Genomic DNA, 23447 nt, shown 5'->3' on the forward strand with positions numbered 1-23447 from the left:
GCAATTTAAGCCCACTGCTTTTTGTCCTATCCACAGATCTTAAGAACAATTTTTCTCCCTCCTCCTTGTAACAACCTTTTATGTACATCTCTACCCTGATATAACACAACCCGATATAACACGAATTTGGACATAATGCGGTAAAGCAGCAGTCGGGGGGGGGGGGGGGGGCTGCGCATTCCGGTGGAGCAAAGCAGGTTCGATATAACACGGTTTCACCTATAACGTAGTAAGATTTTTTTGGCTCCTGAGGACAGTGTTATATCAGGGTAGAGGTGTACTTGAAAACTGTTATGTCCCCTTTCAGTCTTCTCTTCTCCAGACTAAACAAACCCAGTTTTTTCAATCTTCCCTCACAGGTCATGTTTTCTAGACCTTTCATCTTTTTTGTTGCTCTTCTGTGGACCATCTCCAATTTGTCCACATTTATCCTGAAATGTGGCACCCAGAACTGGACACAGTACTTCAGTTGAGGCCTAATTAGTGCAGAGTATAGCGGAAGAATTATTTCTCGCATCTTGCTTACAATACTCTTTTGCTAGTATCTCCCAGAATGATGCTTGCTTTTTTTGCAATCGTGTTACACTGTTGACTCATATTTAGCTTGTGATCCACTATGACCCCTAGATTCCTTTCTGCAGTTCTCCTTCCTAGGCAGTCATTTCCCATTTTGTATGTGTGCAACTGATTGTTCTTTCCTGAGTGGAGTACTCTGCATTTGTCCTTATTGAATCTCATCCTATTTACTTCAGACTGCTTGTCCAGTTCATTTTGAATTTTAATTCTACCCTCCAAAGCACTTGCAACCTTTCCCAGCTTTAAAAGCAGCAAAGAATCCTGTGGCACCTTATAGACTAACAGACGTTTTGGAGCATGAGCTTTCGTGGGTGAATACCCACTTTGTCAGATGCATCTGACAAAGTGGGTATTCACCCACGAAAGCTCATGCTCCAAAACGTCTGTTAGTCTATAAGGTGCCACAGGATTCTTTGCTGCTTTTACAGATCCAGACTAACACGGCTACCCCTCTGATACTTTCCCAGCTTGGTACTGTCCGCAAACTTTATAAATGTACTCTCTATGCCATTATCTAAATCACTGATGAAGTCTTCATGAAGTCTATCAAAAACAAATGCTCCAATATTCTTACTCAATGGCCACATTACATATCATTTGTCTGAACTAGCCTATCAGCTTCCTGGGGTGGAGACTGTCCTCATTTACTTCTAGGGCACCAAGCACACCAATGCTAATAAAATACAAGCAGCACCAAACAATGCCCAGACAGTAATTCTCACCCAGCTTCCCCACATTCTCATCAGGGCTGCATGTCCCTGCTGGTTTAAACTCAGTCCAGATCAGTAGCATCCAACCCCAATAGCTATTACCATCTAATACTTGTTCAAAACGAGTTTGGTGATCTCAGTCAAGTGAACAAATGTTTCACTTCATAAACAACCCACACCATCACCAATGGCCCTAATCTACTTTCTCGGGTGGCAGGGTCAAGCAAAGAAGCCAAGGCTTGAATTGCCCATGGACAATGATTTATCCTCCCAGTAGGGTGACCAGACAGCAAATGTGAAAAATGGGGACAGGGTAGGGGGGTAATAGGAGCTTATATAAGAAAAAGACCCCAAAATCTGTCCCTATAAAAACAGGAGTACTTATGGCACCTTAGAGACTAACAAATTTATTTCAGCATGAGCTTTCGCTACAGCCCACTTCTTCGGATGCATAGAATGGAACACACAGACAGGAGATATTTATACATACAGAGAACATGAAAAGTTGGAAGTATGCATAGCAACAGGAAGAGTCTAATCAATTGAGATGAGCTATCATCAGCAGGAGAAAAAAAAACTTTTGAAGTGATAATTAAGATGACCCATAGAAGGTGTGAGGAGAACTTAACATAGGGAAATAGATTCAATTAGTGTAATGACCCTACCATTCCCAGTCTCTGTTTAGGCCTGAACTCGAAATAATATGCAGATTAGACACAATTAACTCAGGTCTAAACAGAGACTGGGAATGGTAGGGTCATTACATTCATTGACTCTATTTCCCTATGTTAAGTTCTCCTCACACCTTCTACGGATCATCTTAATTATCACTTCAAAAGTTTTTTTTCTCCTGCTGATGATAGCTCATCTCAATTGATTAGCCTCTTCCTGTTGCTATGCATACTTCCACCTTTTCATGTTCTCTGTATGTATAAATTCTCCTGTCTGTGTGTTCCATTCTACGCATCCGAAGATGTGGGCTGTAGCCCATGAAAGCTCATGCTGAAATCAATGTGTTAGTCTCTAAGGTGCCACAAGTACTCCTGTTCTTTTTGCAGATACAGACTAACACGGCTGCTATTCTGGAACCTGTAAAAACAGGACATCTGGTCACCCTACCTCCCACCCCGGTCGCCCCTCAAAGCACTAGCGGGGAAGCCTGGCTAGGCGAGACCTGTCCTGGGGATAAAAAGCCTTCACCTCCTCTCCTGACACCTCCCTCCTCCCCGGCTCCAGCTCAGACCCAGCTCTGCTCCTGCCACAGACACCCCTCCCCGGGAGCCCCTCACGCCCAGCCCCCTCACACACATTGCCCAGCGGCGCGGGAGGCAGCAACGGGGCGGACTCCTGTTCCCCTTCCTGCTCGCGGGCAGACAGGTACCAGCCTGGCTCGCGGTTGATACTCCCGGCGGGACCCGGCCGCTGCATGCTGCCTTGTGAGCCGAGCCGAGCGAACCCCTCCGTCCCGATCCCACTCTCGAGGGGCGGGAGTTGGGCGGTGCCTCAGGCCGGACTGGAGCCTCCCCCTGGCGCCGCCTGATGTCGTCACACACCCTCCATGACGTATCCATGCGCCTGAGGAGGGAGCAGAGACGTAGGCACGCGCGCTGCGGGAGCCCGGCATGAGGTGAGGGGCGGGCAAGGCTCGCAGCCTGGCGGGGGGGTCGGTTAGTGAGGAGGCTACGGAGCCCCGGGGGGAGGTAGGCCCTGGGTATCTGACTGAGGGGAAGGGGCGGCCCCGCCCCGCCCCGCCCCGCCCCACTCGGAGCAGGAGGCTGCGGTGCCGTGAAACCGGCGCACCTGTCCCGCTGGCTGAGGAGCGAGCCCGACCCGGGGGTTACCCGTTCTGGCTGGTGCCCGGCCAGGGCTGCACAGAGACGCCGAGGTGGAAGTTCACGGTCTTTATATCTCACCTGCCCCGCCGCTGTTGTTCGCCCGCTGGAGAGTTACCGCCCTGAAGCCCTCGTTCGCTTTTCATTGTGCAAGGCGGTCGTTCGCTCCTCGCCTCGCCTGGCCCGGCCCCTGGAAGCACACTAGGGCGGTTCTTCTCTTTGTGGGCTGGGGGTTTGGCTACACGTGCAGCTGTACAGCACTGGGAGTTACAGCTGTCTTCGTACAGCTGTGTGGGGAAAGCGCTGGAGTGTGGCCATAATGACAGCTACCCGCGCTGCAGTGCGGCTGTATTTGCATCGCTGTTGGGAGTGGCTGAACAGGCATTCTGGGATACCTCTGAATACCTCTGGAGGCCAATTACAGTGTGTTTGGTGGCCACACTGGCGGAGCAGTGCTGCATCAGCAGCGCTGCAATCGTTATACCCCAGGCAGAGCATGAGTACAGTCAGCGCTGCAGCCAGGGACATACAGCGCTGTATGTGCCTTGCAAGTGTGGACGGTGAGTAAGTTGCAGCGCTGTAAACCCACCACCAGTGCTGCAACTCTCCAGTGTAGCCAAGCCCTTAGCTCCCAGGTCAGGAGAGGTTCATAGGCACAAGAAAAAGGCTGCAGCGGCTACTGCAAACTCAGAGGGGAACGTTTAGTTGTTTAAAAAAGTTTCCATTTTGTTACCGAAATGTCGGATTTGCCTAGCTGAGAGCCAATGATAGCTAGACAGGGATAAAGAAAGGTTGCTTTATTCTGCAGAAGAAAGGAGAGTTTTGTATCCTGGTACAAAGACTCTACTCCATACAAAAACCAAGAATTTTTTATACACACTCACACACAGGGTTTGGTTGTGTTAGCATTTGATTGGTGGTTAGCAAACCCTGCACTTCTGCAATTTGCGTAGCAAAAACCGGCTTAGGACGAGCTTTAACTGCCTTAAGACCGATAAGGGAAGACAGTTTAAAAGTTTAGGCTACTGTGTTTGTGAGGTGTCCAATTTTTCCTAATGGTTGCCATCTATAATAAGGCTATTAGCTGTTTGGGGGTTGCTGCTGACACAGTTTTCCCTTTGGGCCTGATAATCCAAAGTGTCGGGCCCGATACGCAATTTGCTTTTAAGCTGGAGAGAGAGATATTGTGCTTTTTACGGCCAGTAGAGCCCTTAGTAACATTAACAAACATTTTGCACATTGCAACATTACCCAAACAACACACAGAAAGAAAAGAGAAAATAATTTGACAATTTTACAGAAAAGGCCAGTAAAGCATGACCCAGGTCTGGGAGGAGGTTTTCAAAATTAAGGGTATGATCAAGAGATACAGTGTGGAAAACAACAGCTGCATTCTTGATGACTTGCAAATTCTTCTTAATAAACCAGAGCGATTAATATCAAAACAGCATCTTTTTTCAATGCGAACACCGGCCCCCCCCCCCACTTTAGCATTTATGGCATTTAGCACATGCATATTTTGCAGTGTTACTTTTGCTATGTTATCGATTTCTTGTTGTAACTTTTTGGAAAGCATTTAAGGAGGCATTAACTGCTTTAAGTTTTGCAAAAATGTTTACCACTGCCCTTTTCAGCTCCGCTACCCTCAGTTCAGGAATAAGTTCACGTATAAAGGAATGAAATTCCGTTTGCCTGATTACTAGAGGGTTTTCAGCACATTTAACCCAAGCCTCTTTTAAGGGTGTGAAGAGCTTGTGAGAATAAGTTCCCAGGTGGAGGATTTGGCCTGAGTCCAGTGTGGTGTTTACTTGAACGTCTAGTAATACCCTGGCCCCACCACACCGGCCATGTCAACCCGGTGGAAGAGCTTTATAAGCATTATGGCCACAAATAAAATACAGACCGGGGCTTTGTAAATAAAGGGTGAGGAAGCTTTTTGCTACTTGGTGGCGCCAATCTACCCTAACATCTTGATGTTTGGAGTTGCCAAATACTTGGCCCCGGCACTGTCAATTGGATGCATTTAAATGTCCCATGGCGGGGGTGTTGTTTAAGATACCCCCACAGTATGTAACAGCAAACAAGTGTGATGTAAAGCTTACTAGTGCCCCCTGTCATTTAGAAATTTTTACAAGGGATGAGTGAGGTGATAAAATACCAGAGGAGACGTCCATATAATATGCATGGGTCTCATTTATGGGACCAAAGGGAAGGAATGAAGGAAACCACTCACCTTGATAACGTTCACCTGTTAATTTCGCAATATAGGCCTTTTGAAACTGGCAGGGAGGTCTCTGAGTGTCTACACCAATTTTTAAGGGGTAAAAGGTTTCATTTCTAACACTAAACCTAAGGGTTTGATTGCAGGCTTTTAAGGGGATGTAACCCAGTTCCTTCCCAGTCCCGTCAACAGCATTAAAATATAGGGCCAGCTTGTACCCAAACCCAAGGATATCGAAGAGAGGGACCCGTTGGGCCTCCCAACTATGATGCCAAACCTCAGACGTTTTCCCACGCTTATCAGATTGGTATTCTCCTTTTCACCACAGCTTTCCGCACCACTTGTAGGGAGAGAGTTTCAGAGAGGTTTAAAGGTACAGCCAACAGTTCTATTCCTTGCTCAGAACGAGTTCGGTGACACAACCAACAGTCAGACAAGTGTCCCAATGTGGCCAGTCGCTGAAGAGGTTTAGCCGCTGGATGCGGGTTAGCTTGTACAACGGGCAGGCTCAGAAATAATAGCCACTGCAGCACCGTCTGAGAACCCATAGTCACAAAGTTTCAGGATTTTGTTTGTCGGAACAAAAGCTTTAGTCCCTCGAGAGGTTTAGTTTTTCAGGTATTGTCTGCTTTTGGCTTTTCCGGGTCACAGTGGGAAGAGCTGATGGTGCTCCCTCGAAGTCCTATGTTGTCTGCTACTGGCCCCAGCCTATAGGCTAGCTTGATTTGGGTGTGGTGGATTCAGGTATCCCATTCCCTTACTCAAATTGCAGTGTGGGAGATAAGAAGGACTTGAAAAGGGCCAGCCCACCGAGGTTGGAGAGGCTCGATTTTTCACTCTTTTACATAGACCCAGTCCCCTGGCTGGATCCAGTGAACAGGTACATCAGCGAGTAAGGACTGAAATTGGGATGCATACCTGATTAGGAGAACAAACCAGGACGTCATTCACATACAAGAAATAAGTGGACCCACCAGGTAGCTTAATATCAGCTAAATTGCGTGTCAGGATAGAGGAGAAGATGGTTGGCGATTCAGCATATCCTTGTGGTAGCCGAGTTTAGGTCAGCTGCTCTGCCCTCCCAGTCTCTGGATCCGTCCATGTAAATACAAAGATATTCCAGCTGTCTTGATTTAGGGGAATACTGAAAAAGGCATTACACAAGTCTATTACCAAGTAGCAAGCAGTACCTGCTAGAATGGCAGTTAGGATAGTGTGAGGGTTAGGTACCACGTTGTGTCTAGCCTGAATGACTTTTCACTGCATGCAAGTCCTGGACAAATCGGTATACCGGTTTTCTCTCTGGATCCGTGTTAGGTTTTCTGACTGGCAGAATGGGGGTGTTGAAAGGAGACTTGGTGCAAACTAGCACTCCCAGCTGCAGGAGTGTGGTGATAAGGTTCCAGAGGCCTAGCAGAGCTTCTTGGGGGATGGGGTACTGACAAATTTGAGGAATTACAATGCCCGGCTTTAAGGTTATACACACTGGTTCTGTCCGGAGAGTGCCCAAGTCTGTTTTTAAAGTGCCCCATAAGGGAGGCTTTTACCTCTTGTCTGAGTCGCTCGGGTAGGATTGGGTTCGCAGGCAGGATCAAGTCCTCTGAAGCCTGGGTCAGAACAGCACACAGCTGGGGAAGCTGGTTTTGAAGTAACCGGAGGACGATCCTGTCATCTGAAAAAAAGATCTGAGCATGCAATTTACACAACAGGTCTCTGCCCAAGAGGTTAACTGGGGAATCCGGAGCTAGCAAAAAGGCATGGGAGGCGGAGACACCAGAAATGTTCACAGTAGCCTCCTGCAACACAGAACAGTCAAATGGCTTTCCACCTATGTGGATATTTAACATGTAATCCAAAGGGCTATCCTTAGAGGGTTTCCTCTGAGACACACCCATTCCCTTTTCTGGCACTCAAATAGAGAATTAAACAGAAGGAAGGAGGGAATAATGGTCTAATCCAAAAAATCCAAGCCAGCAATCTCATCTTACATTGACTGCTACAGGGGACGGAACAGAAGGATCTTAATACGACCTCAGGGCTTCCTCGCACGTTATGGCTTCCACCCTGAGGAATTACGAACAAGAAGCTTAGTTCTGCCCACACAGCTAACACCCAAATGTATAAGACAGAAATATAGTAACCAGGTAACCAGAATATAACCAGAACCCGAGAAGTGTTTCCTTATCCTATTAGGGCTCACCTTATTGGCGCACGAACCCTAGGGGCTGTGGTCAAGTAAGGAAGAGGGGCTAAGCACCCTGGTGGCGCCGCTCGTAGTTCACCGCAGCTGTCCGGAGTCTGATGTCCGAGCTAGGAGGGTCCCATCTGGGGTCCCCAGAAACTGTTACCGAAATGTCGGGTTTGCCTAGCTGAGAGCCAATGACAGCCAGATAGGGATAAGGAAAGGTTGCTTTATTCTGCAGAAGAAAGAGTTTTGTATCTTGGTACAAAGACTCTACTCCATACAAAAACCAAGAATCTTTTATACACACTCACACACAGGCTTTGGTTGTGTTATCATTTGATTTGGTGGTTAGCAAACTCTGCACTTCTGCAATTTGCGTAGCAAAAACCGGCTTAGGACCAGCTTTAACTGCCTTAAGACCGATAAGGGAAGACAGTTTAAAAGTTTAGGCTACTGTGTCCGTGAGGTGTCCAATTTTCCCTAATGGTTGCTAGCTATTATAAGGCTATTAGCTGTTCGGGGGTTGCTGCTAACTGTCACAATTTGAATCAAGTTCAGGGATCCATTTGTTAGTCCTTTGGGCCCAAGTTGATCTGCTCTTGCTCCTCTAAAATTAAACTGGACCCACTTGTCCAGAAAACCTGCCTGTCAATCAAATTCAGAAAGAGGAGGCTAATATAATCCGTCTCTCTTTAAGGTTCAGTGTAAGGCACGGTTCACTTAAATTAAATTGACCTAGCTACTGATACTCAGGGCTATGGAAAATGTATGTGCCCCGAGGGCTATAGGTAGGTTTGACCTAACTGCTGGTGCAGACAGAGGTAGGGCACTGGAAAAATGGTTTTGTTGACCTGATTACTGCCTCTTGGAGGGATGGATTAACTATATTGAAAGAAAACCATCTTACATTGATGAAGAAAGCGTTCGCACTACAGTAGCTGTCGTATAAACATGCCCTACAACATAATCAGGGAATTAATTCTGCAGATTGGGTCTTTGAAGCAAGACCAGCCTGCTTCTGACCCAGTTCAAGTGCAACCTCAAGATAAAACAGTCTATCTGACATCAATTGTTTTGGAGGGAGACTAGCAACAGAAAATTCTTCAGTTACTTTGAATTTAGCAAAATAAAGGCCTTAGTATACCATCAAAAGAACCTTGAAATGAATCCATTTTCATAGTGACAACAAATGCAGATTATGGAGCTAAGGAATTACTAATTGTTCCTTGGTAGAGAAGGAAGACAAACACAAAACATTCAACTTTTGCAGCTTTCAGATTAATTTCAAGGCAAGCCTTTTAGGAGCGGATTACTTGTAATGTGAAGGGGGCTAAAGAAAGCATGAGTGATTGTATTCAGAACTCCATTAGAGAGGAAAGATAGTCTTTCCAGAAAAACTTAAGAAGATAAGTCTTCCCAGAATAATGTTGCCAAATAGAGTTCCAAATGGAAACAACATCCAGACACTGAAATTCTGAACTCATCCAATGAGGAGTGGTAGCCACATTAACTGAGTAACTAGAGAGCATAAGCCACCTTCAATGGGCTTTCTAGGAGCATTACTTAAATCAGGTTTCCTGCAAAGGGGCAGTCTAGTGGAATGGGGCAAGGTGAAGAGTGAAACAAAGAAACTTGTATGACCCCACATCTGTTTCTGATTCTGTGGTTGTGGGTGACACTTGGAAAGACCTCTACTTCCACCACCATATGGTAACCCTTTGTACAGCTGGCCTTCCTAGCAGCTGATGTATCTAGCCCCAGAGGTGAAGGCACCAAAGTCTACTGGACTAGGGTTATATATATATATATATATATATATATATATATATAAAAACCATTTTTTACACTTAGCTTAAGCTGTGAGAGCACATACACTCACCAGTGCCTGTCCAGTCTGAACACTGGGGAGCCGTTGGTGAGTGAAAAGAAGGGCAAAAAATTAAGGTAAAAGATACACAGGAAGAGGATAGAAACACAAAAGGTGGTAGCAACTGCATGAGGGCAGACCAGGAAATGAGGGTGCACAGGGTGTGGATGGCTTTTTATCACCACCAAAAAATCAGCTGTTTGACTTAGGAGCAATACAAATAAGACTTGCATCCAAACAACTGACTGCCATCATGGGAAGACTTACACAATGAGACACAGCACTCAGATACTATACTACAGTAATGAGTGCACTATGAAAACCTAGTATCAGAGGGGTAGCCGTGTTAGTCTGGATCTGTAAAAGCAGCAAAGAATCCTGTGGCACCTTATAGACTAACAGACGTTTTGGAGCATGAGCTTTCGTGGGTGAATACCCACTTCCTCAGATGCATGTAAACCTAGATAGAACTAGTGTCAGGGGATAGCTCTACCTCTTCCTCTTGTAAAACCAGTAATAGCCTCCTTTTGTATATATTGAATGGGGAGGTAGAGCAGACAGAAAGCAGCAGCCCTTAGGGGAAACACTCAAAGACAAAAAGAGATTCCTGTTCCATTTCAGGTTACCCTCTCATAAATGAATGAAGTCCCTGCAGAGTGGTTCCACCCACCAGCAACTGCAGTCTGGCTACCAGTGCTCGCTGATCAGCTTTATAAGAGACAGCAAACAGATCTAAACACATTTGTCTTAATGGGAGCATCATCAGGCCCATCAATCGCAAGTACACTTCATCTTTGTGTATGGCTATGAGGTGATTGTCCACCATTACTTAAAATTGGTTGAGATGTGTTTTTTTGGCCACGTACAAGGTTAAAATTTGTAGCCTAATTCTCTATTTATGAACGATAAATGTTCATGTTGTGCATTACTTGATACAAACAAACTTTATTTTGTGAGAATTGCAAATCCATGTGACTTGCAGTATTTTTTTTTAATGGAATGATTACATAATGTCTATAAAAAGAATAATTTCCCTTCTAGGATTTTATGGAGATTATATGGCTACTCTGCTAGACTACTGAAAACTAAACTTTTTAGAACAGCTGCATTAAACACATCATTTCCAGAAGTTTGGTTACTGCTGGTACAGTATTTTGAAAGAGTACCTGGATTTTTTTGGGTAGTTCAGAGAAACAGTTTCTTTACAATGCCTGAAATTCTAGAAAATAAAGCTGATATTGAACTGTATACACCTCATCCTGAAGTACGTGGAATGACAACACTTGACAGAGCAGCTTTCAAAAGGACAATTGTTGTTCCAGTTCTAAAAGTGAAAAAAGAAGTAATAAACAAATTGTTAAAATCCCTCAAACATACAACACTGCAGCGCCCAGGTCTGAAGCGAGTGATTGATGATCCAAAAGATGAAGACAGTAGACTTGTTTTGTTGGATCCTCATAAAATATCAGCAGAATATTCACTGGGAGAATCTGAACAAGAAATATTAAAGCAGTTTAGTATTGACCCTCAGGTGTCCAAGTATAACTTAGAACTGACTTATGACCATTTCAAGACTGAGGAAATCTTACGAGCGGTGCTTCCTGAAGGTCAAGATGTCACCTCTGGATTTACTAGGATTGGCCATATAGCTCACTTGAATCTTAGAGATCATCAGCTACCCTACAAACATCTGATTGGTACGTACAACATTCACACTCAAATAGCTTTGGGAGAAGCGTATAATTGGATAAAAGTCATTTTAACAAGTGCCTGAGCTAGAGATGATTATTTTGCACAGGGAACCTTTTGGGAACCCTCATTGTTTTAAAATTTTCTTACCTTAAACAGACTTTTATAAAAAGTGAATGCTTAGGTTAAAGGGCACTGGATCAGGTTTTTTTATGTATAGTGAACTTGAAGTTAATAGTAGTCTATTGACCTCACTGGGCACTGGGTCAGGCCCTTTGCATCTAGCAAATTTCAGGTTAGGCCCATTAAGCTCAACTCGTTTATGGCAGGGGAGACCAAGATCAAAATGTAACATTTTATTTATACAGCAGCCATAGCTTACTGCTCTAGTCCAGCCTTTGAACTAATGTTACCAGCTGATCTGGGTACCAGTAGAATCACGTTGATATGGGAGTTGAATCGGCCCTCTAGATTATAAATGGTGAAGTGACTAGGTGGAACATCAAACTCACACATTACAGATTGGGAATCTCTGCAGTAGACAGTACTCTCTCCCTGAAGCACAAGAGCCTTCACTGGGAATCTAACCCTCGTTTCAGTGTAAAATATTTGCACTAGGAGTTCCCTGTGACACAGTGGCACTAGTGGAAATAATTTACAGCACACTAAGGGCTTGTCTACATCAGAAAGTTGCAGCGCTGGTGAGGGAGTTACAGCGCTGCAACTTAGGAGGTGTACACATCTGCAGGGCACCACCAGCGCTGCAACTCCCTGTTTGCAGCGCTGGCCGTACTCCCGTTTTGTCTCGGGTGTAGAGGATCCAGCGCTGGTGATCCAGCGCTGGTAATCAAATATAGACACTTACCAGCGCTTTTCTTGACCTCCGTGGAATAAGCAGGTATCCCAGCATACCTGAGGAAGCCTCTGGTAATCAAGCTGGTCTCCTTCCCCGGCTTGCTCTCGCGTTCCCCGAACCCCGAGCAAGCAGGTCTCCTTCCCTGAGGTTTGCTGGGTGGTTCCGGGAACGCGAGAGCAAACCGGGAAAGGAGACCAGCTTCGCCGCGGTTTGCTCTCGCATTCCCCGAACCCCGAGCAAGCAGGTCTCCTTCCCTGAGGTTTGCTGGGTGGTTCCGGGAACGCGAGAGCAAACCGGGAAAGGAGACCAGCTTCGCCGCGGTTTGCTCTCGCGTTCCCCGAACCCCGAGCAAGCAGGTCTCCTTCCCTGAGGTTTGCTGGGTGGTTCCGGGAACGCGAGAGCAAACCGGGAAAGGAGACCAGCTTCGCCGCGGTTTGCTCTCGCGTTTCCCGGAACCACCCTGCAAACCGCAGGGAAGGAGACCTGCTTGTTCGGGGGTTCGGGGAACGAGAGAGCAAACCGGGAAAGGAGACCAGCTTCGCCGCGGTTTGCTCTCGCGTTCCCCGAACCACCCAGCAAACCGCAGGGAAGGAGACCTGCTTGTTCGGGGGTTCGGGGAACGAGAGAGCAAACCGGGAAAGGAGACCAGCTTCGCCGCGGTTTGCTCTCGCGTTCCCCGAACCTCCCTTGAAGCCGCCCAACAGCGCTGCAGTGTGGCCACATCTAACACCACTTGCAGCGCTGGTTGCTGTAAGTGTGGCCACTCTGCAGCGCTGGCCCTATACAGCTGTACTAATACAGCTGTAACAACCAGCGCTGCAAAATTTTAGATGTAGACATGGCCTGAATGATTTCACATGTAAGTCATTCTATAGGTAGTTTGCTTTTTTAAAATACAACTCAGAATTGCTCTCTTATATCTCTTACAGAATTTAAAGATTTAGTAACACTTAGTAGTTGAATATTTTTCTCTCTTTCTTGCAGGTCAGGTTATAATTGACAAGAATCCAGGAATCACCTGTTCAGTAAACAAAATCAATATTATTGACAACACTTATCGAAATTTTCAAATGGAAGTGCTAGCAGGAGAGGCCAATATGATAACAAAGGTACATTTTTCCTATTTTCTCCTGGCACAGCTAGTCAGACACACAGAATGCAGCTGAAGTGGAAGAGTAGATGTGATGGAAAGATATAAAACTTAAATCTTGTCCCAGTCCCACCTCTGGCCCAGTATCTCAGGACTGCTAAGTACTGAATGTGTTCTATATGCCCCAGTCTACCATGAATGAAATCACAGCCATGTTTACAAGATCTTTATAAGGATATTCCTAAGCATTATTTGAACTTGTATAGCCTAGGTTTTATTCAGAGTCAGATAAACTATATTCAAAGTCAGGTAAAGTAACAGACTCTTACAAAGTTACTAGGGTTGGCAATTAATCTCAGTTAACTCATATGATTAACTCAAATAGTGATTCATCACAGTTTTAATCACGCTGTAAACAATATAATACCAATTAATTTTTTTCTGCATTTTCAAATATTGATTTAAATTACAGCACAAAATACAAACTGTAGACTGCTCACTTTATTTTTATTACAAATATTTGCATTGTAAAAATGATAAACAAGAGTATTTTTCAGTTCATCTCAAACAAGTGCTGTAGTACAATCTCTATCGTGAAAATGCAACTTAGAAATGCAGATTTTTTGTTACGTAACTGCGCTCAAAAACAAAACAATGCAAAAGTTTAGAGCCTACAAGTTCATTCAGTCCTACTTCTTGTTCAGCCAGTCCCTAAGACAAACAAGTTTGTTTACATTTACAGGAGATCATGCTGCCCACTTTTTGTTTATGTCACATGAAAGTGAGAACAGGAATTCGCATGACACTTTTGTAGCCGGCATTGCAAGGTATTTACGTGCCAGATATGCTAAACATCCGTATGTCCCTTCGTGCTTCAGCGACCATTCTAGAGGACATGCTTCCATACTAATGATGCTCGTTTAAAAAAAAAAAAAAAAAAAAAAATTAATTCAATTTGTGACTGAACGCCTTGGGGGAGAATTGTATGTCCCCAGCTCTGTTTTACACACATTCTGCCATATATTTCATGTTGTAGTCTCGGATGATGACTCAGCACATGTTCATTTTAAGAACACTTTCGCTGCAGATTTGACAAAACGCAAAGAAGGTACTAGTGTGAGATTTCTCAAGATAGCTACTGCACTCAACCCAAGGTTTAAGAATCAGAAGTGCCTTCCAAAATCAGAGGGATGAGGTGTGGAACATACTTTCAGAAGTCTTAAAAGAGCAAGACTCCGATGCGGAAACTACATAACCTGAACCACCAAAAAAGAAAAATCAGCCTTCTGTTGGTGGCATCTGACTCAGATTATGAAAATGAACATGCGTTGGTCCACACTGGTCTGGATTGTTATCAAGCAAAACCTGTCATCAGCATGGACGCATGTCCTCTGGAATGGTAGATGAAGCATGAAGGACATACGAATCTTTAGCACATCTGGCATGTAAATACCATGTGACGCTGGATGCAACAGTGCCATGCGAACGTTTGTTCTCACTTTCTGGTGACAATGTGAACAAGAAGCAGGCAGCATTATCTCCTTCTAATGTAACCAAACTTATTTGTCTGAGCGATTGGCTGACCAAGGAATAGGACTGACTAGACTTGTAGGCTCTAAAGTTTTATGTTTTATTTTTGAATGCAGTTATTGATGTACATAATTCTACATTTGTAAGTTCAGCTTTCATGATGCAAGTACTGTAGTGCAATCTCTTTGAGGTGAATTGAAAAATACTATCTTGTTTTTTACAGTGAAAATATTTAATCAAAAAATAAAGTGAGCACTGTACACTTCGTATTCTGTGGTGTAATTGAAATCAATATTTGAAAATATAGAAACATCCAAAAATATTTTAAATAAATAGTATTGTTGCTTAATTGTGATTGATTTTTTTAATCACCTGACAGCCCTAAAAGTTACTAATTTAGAACTTAGATTCCCTTCCTCTTCCAAAAAACCCCGAAGTATTTTTACATTGTTAAATACATTTGGTGCAAGAAAATAAGGTAAGTGCTTTGGATTCACTTTGGGCTGGTCTACATTACTGGGAAAATCGATCTCAGATACGCAACTTCAGCTACGTGAATAACGTAGCTGAAGTCTAAGTATCTAAGATCGAATTACTCACCGTCCTCACGGCGCGGGATGGATGTCCGCGGCTCCCCATGTCGACTCCGCAACTCCGTTCGGGTTGGTGGAGTTCCGGAATCGATATAAGCGCGTTCGGGGATTGATATTGTGTCTAGATGAGACGCGATATATCGATCCCTGAGCAATCGATTGCTACCCGCCGATACGGCGGGTAGTGAAGACGTAGCCTTTGTGTAGTGTAGTGCCTGGAGGAAAGGCTGGGACTTAGATGCTGTTCCTGCGTCTAGCATTGACTGACTGACCTAGGCAAGAGATTCTGTGCCTCAATTTTCCCCTTCTGTAACACTTTGGTAGATGTTTTATGACCCTTGAGTGAAAAGCACTATTTGTCTATACACAGAAAGTACTATTAATTTAACTGGGTTGTTGAGGCTTAGATGGGAGTTAAGGCAACAATTACTAATTTGGCAATTCCCTTTTTTAATATAATTTTTTATTATTTTGTTAACTTTAACTAGGTTTCCTCCGAAACATAATTGAATAGTTTGGGCATGTAGAGCTGGCAAAATACACAGATAGAAAGCATTTTAATCAGATCAACAATCTGATTTCATTCAAGATTGCAAGGTGGCATTAGCTCATAATTAAGCATATTTGAGCTATGTTTGTCTACTACAGGAGTTCTTGCACTGTGGGTATGAGAGTGTAAAATAGTTTTGTATTATGTGTCTATTGGCAAGGCAAATGGTAGTGATTCTTTGATTAATCATTAAATTACTTGTCAAGCTAGCACAAAAAAAATTTCAGATCGGAGAGGGGAAGGTGTGAGGCTTCCTGGAGGTACCCAGCGTTGTAAGGCACCTTGCTACCACCTACCCGTATTGTGAGGAATGCTTGTCTGTGCCTGCCTGAGGATCAGCTCCCCAACTCCATCTGCAACACAAGCACTCCCCTCTAGGCCTCGCAGGTCCCACTTTTACTCTGAAGGTTAGCAATAGGCATACCCCAATCCTCTAGCCCTCAGACTGTCTCCCTGGACTGTCCAGTCCCTGGTCCACTGTACACTTGCAGTATTGACAGATTCACTGCTTCCAAAGGAGCAGTACACCCCAGCTTACCATTTCAGATCACCACTCTGTTTAGCACACAGCACTTAAATATGTTGATAGTGCAATCAGGTATAAGTTTATTTAACAAAGCATAATAATAGCAATAAGTAGTATTGGAAACAAATGATTACATAAAATAACGTATCCCAGAGCCTAGTCTTAATTCACAAGATATTCTCAGGCCTTGTAGAATATTGCTCACCCAAAATCCTTGCAGCATTGTCACAGCCAGGCTAGCTGTGACCCTTCTTTCATGAGAGAAGTATGCTGTCAGTTTGCCTCCCAGATGAAGGATTCATTGTGTCCCCCCACCCCTCCAGTATACCAGCCCAATCCTTCATCTTTATTCATAAACACGACTCCCTTCCCTTCTTCTCCCCACCCCAGCTGTTTGTTTAATTTTGTAAGTTTCCTTTCTTATAGATTTTGCCATCTTTCACTTTGCAACTGGCTTAGTATGCAAATAGGCATACTGCATGGGGCATACAATACTCAAATGGCCAGAGAGGGAGATAAGTGTCTGTTACCTCCTACCTAAAATGAACATTTTTGAGGTTTGTCATTTCCTGGGGCCTGCCTTAACTTCAAGACCATAGGAAAAAATTTTCAGTAGAGATACATAACTCAAATATTATCCATTCAGACATTTAGCAATGATTACGGTGATCAGAGGGCAACTGGCTCAAGGTAGAAATCTCCCATATCAGCCTTTGGTAAACTATTATGCATATATCCAACGTTGGAGATGCCTGTAAAACTCTGTGTACCCTTTGTGCCCTCTGCCAGTTGGCATCAAGGGGTCCTTGTGTCACAGAAGTAAAGGAGGTTTTATATCACTACCTCACTTCAGTAATCATTGGTACACTCCAAGGACTTCAGGCATCTCAAACTTCTTGTTTGATGGGAGTTGGTAACCAGGACTATGCTACCTGTGAAGGCCAAGTGCAATACAGTTTCAGAGTCTGTAGAATTGGCTACCAGCAGCTGAATTTGATCCACTACTGCCATATTCGCATTTTCATCCTGTTATTTACTGTGGATTCTAGAAGGAGGAGGATTTGAGGAATCTTTCTGAAACCAGCTACTAATAAAGCAATTATCAGCCAGTCACAAAGTCCTTGAAGGGACTGATTTTTTTTAAATGGTTGCTTTTTTCCCCGCCTGGTGCTTTACATATGCCAGCTACCTGAACTGACTGACTGAAATATTCCCTATTTGGCCACAGAGGACCATTTAATGGCCCTTTTATAGAAAGATTTGGGCTGGGAAAGCCAATTGGCTTTGAAGATGTTTTCAGAATAACAGAATGCTTATTATATAAGATCAAGATTTACTTGTCCTATCAGTGGCATGAACACCAATGTTCCCATTACATTTTAGTAAAATGTTTAATAAATTGATTGTTTAAACATACGTGTATGTCTGGAATCTAAATACAGGTGGTTTAAACAAATGTCTCGAACTTTTTTCAGACTAGAGAAAACTACATCACCTATGAATTTGACTTTTCTAAAGTCTATTGGAATTCCCGTCTAAGCACAGAACATGGCCGTATCATTGAACTTTTAAAGCCAGGTGATGTTCTATTTGATGTCTTTGCTGGGGTTGGGCCTTTTGCCATTCCAGCTGCAAAGAAAAAGTGCAGCGTATTTGCAAATGATCTCAACCCTGAATCCTACAAATGGCTTCTACACAACTGTAAATTAAATAAAGTGGACAAAAAAATAAGAAAATTCAATATGGATGGTCGGGATTTTCTTCTGGGGCCAGTTAAAGAAGAGCTAACCAAGGAACTGTCACTTCTGACAAAAGAAAGGAAAAACACTCTGCACATAGTCATGAATTTGCCAGCTTTGGCTATCGAATTTCTAGATGTTTTCAAACATTTCTTAGATGGAAAGCCATGCAGCACTGACCTCCTTCCCACAGTGCACTGTTACAGCTTCTCAAAACATGATAATCCGGCCAAAGATGTTCAAGAAAGGGCTGAAGCTTTTCTGGAAACGTCTTTAGAGGGACGCTGTTCTACTCATCTGGTGAGAAATGTTGCACCAAATAAGGAAATGATGTGCATCAGTTTCCGGATCCCAGCTGAAGTGTTGTTCAAGAAGCAGTGTACTCAGGAAGGTAAATTAAAGTCCAATGCTGGAAACTTTAGGGTTTTTCAACTGTATACTTTGTCTCAAATTATACTTGAGGAAAAAAAAGACCATTTGATGGATTTAAAACTAGAATTCTCTCTGAGCTATGGGGCTGATTCTAGTCTCATTTAGTGGTGTAATTCCAATTTGTTAGTCCTAATTTAGATCCCCTCCTGCACTAAGGAACACACAGGCAGATCCTTGTGAAGTCAGTTGTAGAATCAGAGCCTCTAAATTGGCAGGATCAGGTTCTATAAATTTTAATTGGAAAACCAGGAGTTTCTATGTGAACTTCAATTGAGTTCAGTAGAGTCAGGTTTTAGTCCCAGTAAGGTTAATGGCGTTGACTCATCACCTGCTTACCTTCCACCCTCCCTGCCGATTGTTTTACGCCCTCCTTCTCTGACAGCTTTAACACTGGACTCTTTGCCCTGTTCATTGAAGTGCCACAAGTCATGTGTGTGTGTGTTATAGTGTAGAGACTCTGTCTTGTGTAGAAGTGTATTAAATGTTAATGTATTACTTTATGAACTTTGTTCCAGAGAGTCCTGTGGAACCAGCCTCTAAACGTCTGCGCCCAAATGAAGACTCTCCTGAAGAAAAATAGACTAGTTTAAAAGACTAGTTAACACAATTTTGGTTATTTTGTGCAAGAGAGCTAGGTTGGAAAGCTGCCCTCAAGTCACTGAAAGCAGAATGGATTTGCCCCCATATGCCAAGAAAATAGTCATAATGCATGAAAGTTTTTGTTTTGTTTTGTGAGCACCTTGCTCCTGTGCATTTTTTTTTTTTAAATTCCAGGATCAGTAACTGGACAGGATTATTTCTTTTATTGCAGAGACTATTAAACTTTTTATTTTCTCATGTTGTGGTAGCTCTATCATATGTATGTTGTCGTGGGCGCGGGGGGGAGGAATAGCCAGGGAGGGTGTGATAGCACAAAGATTGTGAATATTTCCAGGTGTACCTTTATTTTGGGCATTTGCAGTTTAGGGCAAGACATTTTTATTGTAAATGTTTTAGATTGGACAACATGGCCCATTCTATTTTTGTAGAACTTTTCTAAGGAGAATTGTAGTTATGTTAGGGAAGGCCATCTGTATCTAGAATCATAGACTATTATGGTTGGAAGAGACCTCAGGAGATCATCTAGTCTAATCCCCTGCTCAAAGCAGGACCAACATCAACTAAATCATCCCAGCCAGGGCTTTGTCAAGCTTGCCCTTAAAAAGCTCTAAGGATGGAGATTCCACCACCTCCCAAGGTAACCCGTTCCAGTGCTTCACTACCCTCTTACTGAAATAGTGTTTCCGAATATCCAACTTAGACCTCCCCCACTGCAACTTGAGACCATTGCTCCTTGTTGTGTCATCTGCCAGCATTAAGAACAGCTGAGCTCCATCCTCTTTCGAACCCCCCTCATTCTTCTCTTCTGCAGACTAAATAACCCCAGTTCCCTCAGCCTCTCCTCATAAGTCATGTGCCCTAGCCCCCTAATCATTTTTGTTGCCCTCCACTGGACTCTCTCCAATTTGTCCACATCCCTTGTGTAGTGGGGGGACCAAAACTGGGCGCAATACTCCAGGTGTGGCCTCACCAATTTCAAATAGAGGGGAATAATCCCTTCCTTCGATCTGCTGGCAGTGCTCCTACTAATGCAGTCCATTATGCCATTGGCCGCCTTGGCAGCAAGGGCACACTGCCGAATCATATCCAGCTTCTCGTCCACTGTAATGCCCAGGTCCTTTTCTGCAGAACTGCTGCTTAGGCAGCAGTTTGTGCAAGCAGAACTGGGCTCTTTCACGTGCAGACAGGTTTGATGCTTACATGTACTGGATTTGCGTGCATGAACACACAAACAGCTTTTGTGTAAGCAAGACAGCTCTTTGAAAATTTGACCTAAGGTACAAGTAAACACATGTACCTGTGCCACTGTAATGATAAATGGTATCACCACCAAACTGATTTAGCGATGTTTTAGAGAACTCTGTACTTACTAAAGCTTGAAAGACTCTGCTACCTACTAAGTGGTCATTAGTACCCAACACAAGTGATTTAGTTTTGCTTCAGTGCAAGCTTGTGGCTAGGGCACTGAACTGGGATGCGTAAATCCCAAGGCCAGAAGGGACCATTGTGATCATTTAGTCTGACCTCCTGTGTAACAGGCCGTAGAACACCTCCAAAATAATTCCTTTTGAAACTAGAGCATATTTTTACAAAAAAATCAGTTTCTCAATCAAGATTTAAAAATTGCCAGTGATGGAGAATCCACCCCAACCCTTAGTGAATTGTTCCAGCGGTTACTTATTCTCTCTGTTAAAGGTATGCCTTTCCGGTTTGGATTTGTCTAGCTTCAAATTCCAGCCACTGTACCCCAGAGACTTAAGTTCACTTGCTAGGTGATCTTGGGCAAGTCATTTAATCCCTCTTATTTACATTGTATACGTTAAGCGACCCAGCACACTTTAGAATCTTTAGCACTTATTTGAGTATTGCTCTTATCTTTCCAGTTCATGTTTCAGTTGTCGCCTCATTTTGTTCACAAATATTTATGTATAAATGAAGAAATACTTGAATTTAGGCACATCCAAAGCTAGATTTTCTGAATACTGAGTACAAAACTGCACGTGAAATTACTGCTTCTGCACCCATAATTAGGAACGGGACATAAAAAGAGCCAGTTAAGTATCTAATCATTTGCACATGTTCTTAGCATGGCTGCATTCACATTTATGACTAGACAGCTAAAATGATACAACTCAACAAGCGGAAGGAATGATCTGGGAAACCAAAGCAAGTGCTTCTCTAATGTCATCCTGTGTGAATTCAAACAAGTACACGTTCACATCACTATGCTTGTACACAGTACAACCAATCTATAATACAGTGCAAACGTATGGAACTTGCCCAGCTGCCTTTCTACCACTTCTGTTTAATGTTAACTGTTCTCCTACAACTAGTTCTCTCGTGCTTCATGTGCCTCCCTTATACACTACCTGTAGCAAGGCTGTCGCTTTCTTGTGATACCAACCCGCCTTTCCTCTCCCTCTCGAAAAAGCAGACCACTGGTTTTTAACAGCTCTTTAAGATACAATTGAAAACTTTACTTCATGTGTAACCTATGCTAGGAACTCTGGTTCTGTTCCCCAGTCAAAACTGCTTTCACATCCTACGCTCCCCTTCAAACGCTGGTCCATGTCACTTCTCCACAGTCTGGCTAAGCACCTCAGACTACCCAAGACCTAGCTAACCTTTGCTGCTAGTTAAGCTTGCTGACTAGCTTCTGCCATCTGTTGGCAGAGGCTGATATTCCTCACTCTGTGGCTTTGTTCTCATCCCCAGTCTCCAATTTAATCTGTTACTTTAAACTCTATAATGCATATAAAGAACCGGGGCTTTGAAGGGCATTAGCCTTCCCCGCCCCCGCCAAAATAAGGATTGCATTAATAGAGGAAAGTCTGGAACTGAAGTTCATTTATCTCAATTTATTAAAAATAGACAAATTTAGTCATGATACAAAAGTACTCATTCAAGTGATACACCGTTATGTTTTAACTCTAGCTCTCCCCTAAATTAAAAAAGTTGCCTAAACACATGTCTATAGCAAAATAGAGACAGCTCATCTTGTCCTTGGCCAGTTCCTTTTCCGTGTAGTCAATGCACTTACCTGATTTAATACAGAAGTAAAACCTCTGCTGACTACATACCCCTATTTGTCACATACCGCCCCATACTGGAATCCGGACAGGGTATCGACAAACAACTACAACTCATACTCAGTAGGGACCTATCCTGAAAGAAACCTTTCCTGAACCCTCTCTTTTGGCCTTCAGACCCTCCTGCAGCCTCTTCAAGCTCATCATAAGAAGCAAGCTCCCCACAGACCAGGACACACCAAAAGCAGCACCAGACCCTGCCAGAACAACAGATGCAAAACCTGCAGAGACATCTACACTGCTGCAATGATCGACACCCCCCCTCCCAATACATCTTTCCAGATCCATGGATCCTACACATGCCTATCACAACATGTGGTGTCCCTCACCCAGTGCACTAAATGCCCCAACAACTATGTTGATGAAATCAGACTATCACTACAGTCTCGAATGAAGTCACACAGGAAAACTTTGAAAGACAAACTCCATCGCCTGTGGGTGAACACTTCTCACAAAGCACTCACTACATCTCACCTATCAATCCTCAAAGGAAACCTGCACAATGCTTTCAAAAGATGAGCCTAGACACTAAAAATCATAGATTGAAAGGACACACTGGAGTGACGTAAATCACTAATCCCCCCCCTGTTTTTTTTTGTTCAGACTTCAGGGGTCTTAATGGGCCTCTTCACCTTGTATGGTCCCTTCGAATGTGTGTTAACTACTTATGCTACTGTGACACTTACCTTTCCCAGACTTGAAGAAGAGCTCTGTGTAGCTCGAAAGTTTGTCTCTCAGCAACAGAAGTTAGTCCAATAAAAGATACTACCTCACCCACCTTGTCTCTCTGGTATCCTGGGACCAACATGGCTACAACAACACTGCATACCTGGGAAAGGACATTCCTGAGGTTAATGTACAGGCCTGGGACTCCACCTCCTCTGCAACTGTTTCTAAGGCTCTGGCTCCATTAGTGAGCTTGCAGCAGCTCTAAGCCGATGGGAGAGAGCTCTCTCCTGGGCTTAATGACTCCAGCCCAGGGGTGGGCAAAATACATCTAACATTTTTGTCTGGGCCGCCAGGATCTGGGGCTGCTCCCTCACGATCTCTGGGCTGTTAGAAGTCCCACAGCTTCCAGGAGCAGCGTGGGGCCATGGCAGGAAGGCAGCCTGCCCGAGCGCCTGCAGTGCCGCTGGCCGGGAGCCACCTATGGTAAGTGCTTCCCTACCAGAGCCTGCACCTCATACCCCCTCCTGCACCCCAGCACCAAGTCAGAACCCCTCCTGCACCCAAACTCCTCCCCAGACCCTGCACCCCCATCCCCTGCCCCAGCCCGGAGCCCCCTCCTGCACCAAACTCCCTCCCAGAGCCCACACCCCTTTCCTGCACCCCAACACTGCACCAGCCCGGACCTCCCTCCTA

General features: G+C 44.1%; 2 protein-coding genes and 1 long non-coding RNA gene across 9 annotated transcripts in view; 1 reads left to right on the forward strand and 2 right to left on the reverse strand.

Annotated features, from left to right (window-relative positions):
* SLC38A6 (solute carrier family 38 member 6) overlaps positions 1-2815 on the reverse strand; it is a 65058-nt gene extending 62243 nt beyond the window's left edge. For 3 of the 4 annotated variants that reach the window (XM_050952659.1, XM_050952662.1, XM_050952663.1), the window contains exon 1: positions 2595-2815. In XM_050952659.1, the coding sequence (XP_050808616.1) occupies positions 2595-2714 (120 nt within the window). In that variant the 5' untranslated portion in view covers positions 2715-2815. The remainder of the gene's footprint in view (positions 1-2594) is intronic. The other variant, XM_050952660.1, reaches the window with a different exon arrangement.
* Positions 1-23447, reverse strand: part of LOC127051001 (uncharacterized) — a 427926-nt gene that overhangs the window by 63448 nt on the left and 341031 nt on the right. The window lies entirely within an intron of this gene.
* On the forward strand, positions 2847-23101 carry TRMT5 (tRNA methyltransferase 5). Of its 4 annotated transcripts, none has more exons than XM_050952637.1 (6): positions 2847-2913; positions 10013-10202; positions 10433-11088; positions 12921-13045; positions 17701-18355; positions 22203-23101. In XM_050952637.1, exons 2-6 carry the CDS (start codon positions 10192-10194, stop codon positions 22232-22234), a joined length of 1479 nt encoding a protein of 492 aa, XP_050808594.1. In that variant the 5' UTR covers positions 2847-2913; positions 10013-10191; the 3' UTR covers positions 22235-23101. The 4 variants fall into 4 exon arrangements, with proteins under 4 accessions (XP_050808594.1, XP_050808592.1, XP_050808595.1 ...); XM_050952635.1 differs by lacking the exon at positions 22203-23101 and adding an exon at positions 18912-19233; XM_050952638.1 differs by lacking the exon at positions 22203-23101 and adding an exon at positions 18912-19233 and having other exon boundaries at positions 10013-10172.

The sequence above is a fragment of the Gopherus flavomarginatus genome, chromosome 5 (assembly GCF_025201925.1).
Source record: "Gopherus flavomarginatus isolate rGopFla2 chromosome 5, rGopFla2.mat.asm, whole genome shotgun sequence".
Taxonomy (NCBI): domain Eukaryota; kingdom Metazoa; phylum Chordata; order Testudines; family Testudinidae; genus Gopherus; species Gopherus flavomarginatus.

Bases quoted from the DNA above. Each gene is read 5' to 3' on its own strand.
- TRMT5 (XM_050952635.1), top strand. The intron at 13,046-17,700 runs GTACATTTTTCC...AACTTTTTTCAG, and splicing joins AGGCCAATATGATAACAAAG to ACTAGAGAAAACTACATCAC. The intron at 18,356-18,911 runs GTAAATTAAAGT...ACTTTGTTCCAG, and splicing joins GAAGCAGTGTACTCAGGAAG to AGAGTCCTGTGGAACCAGCC.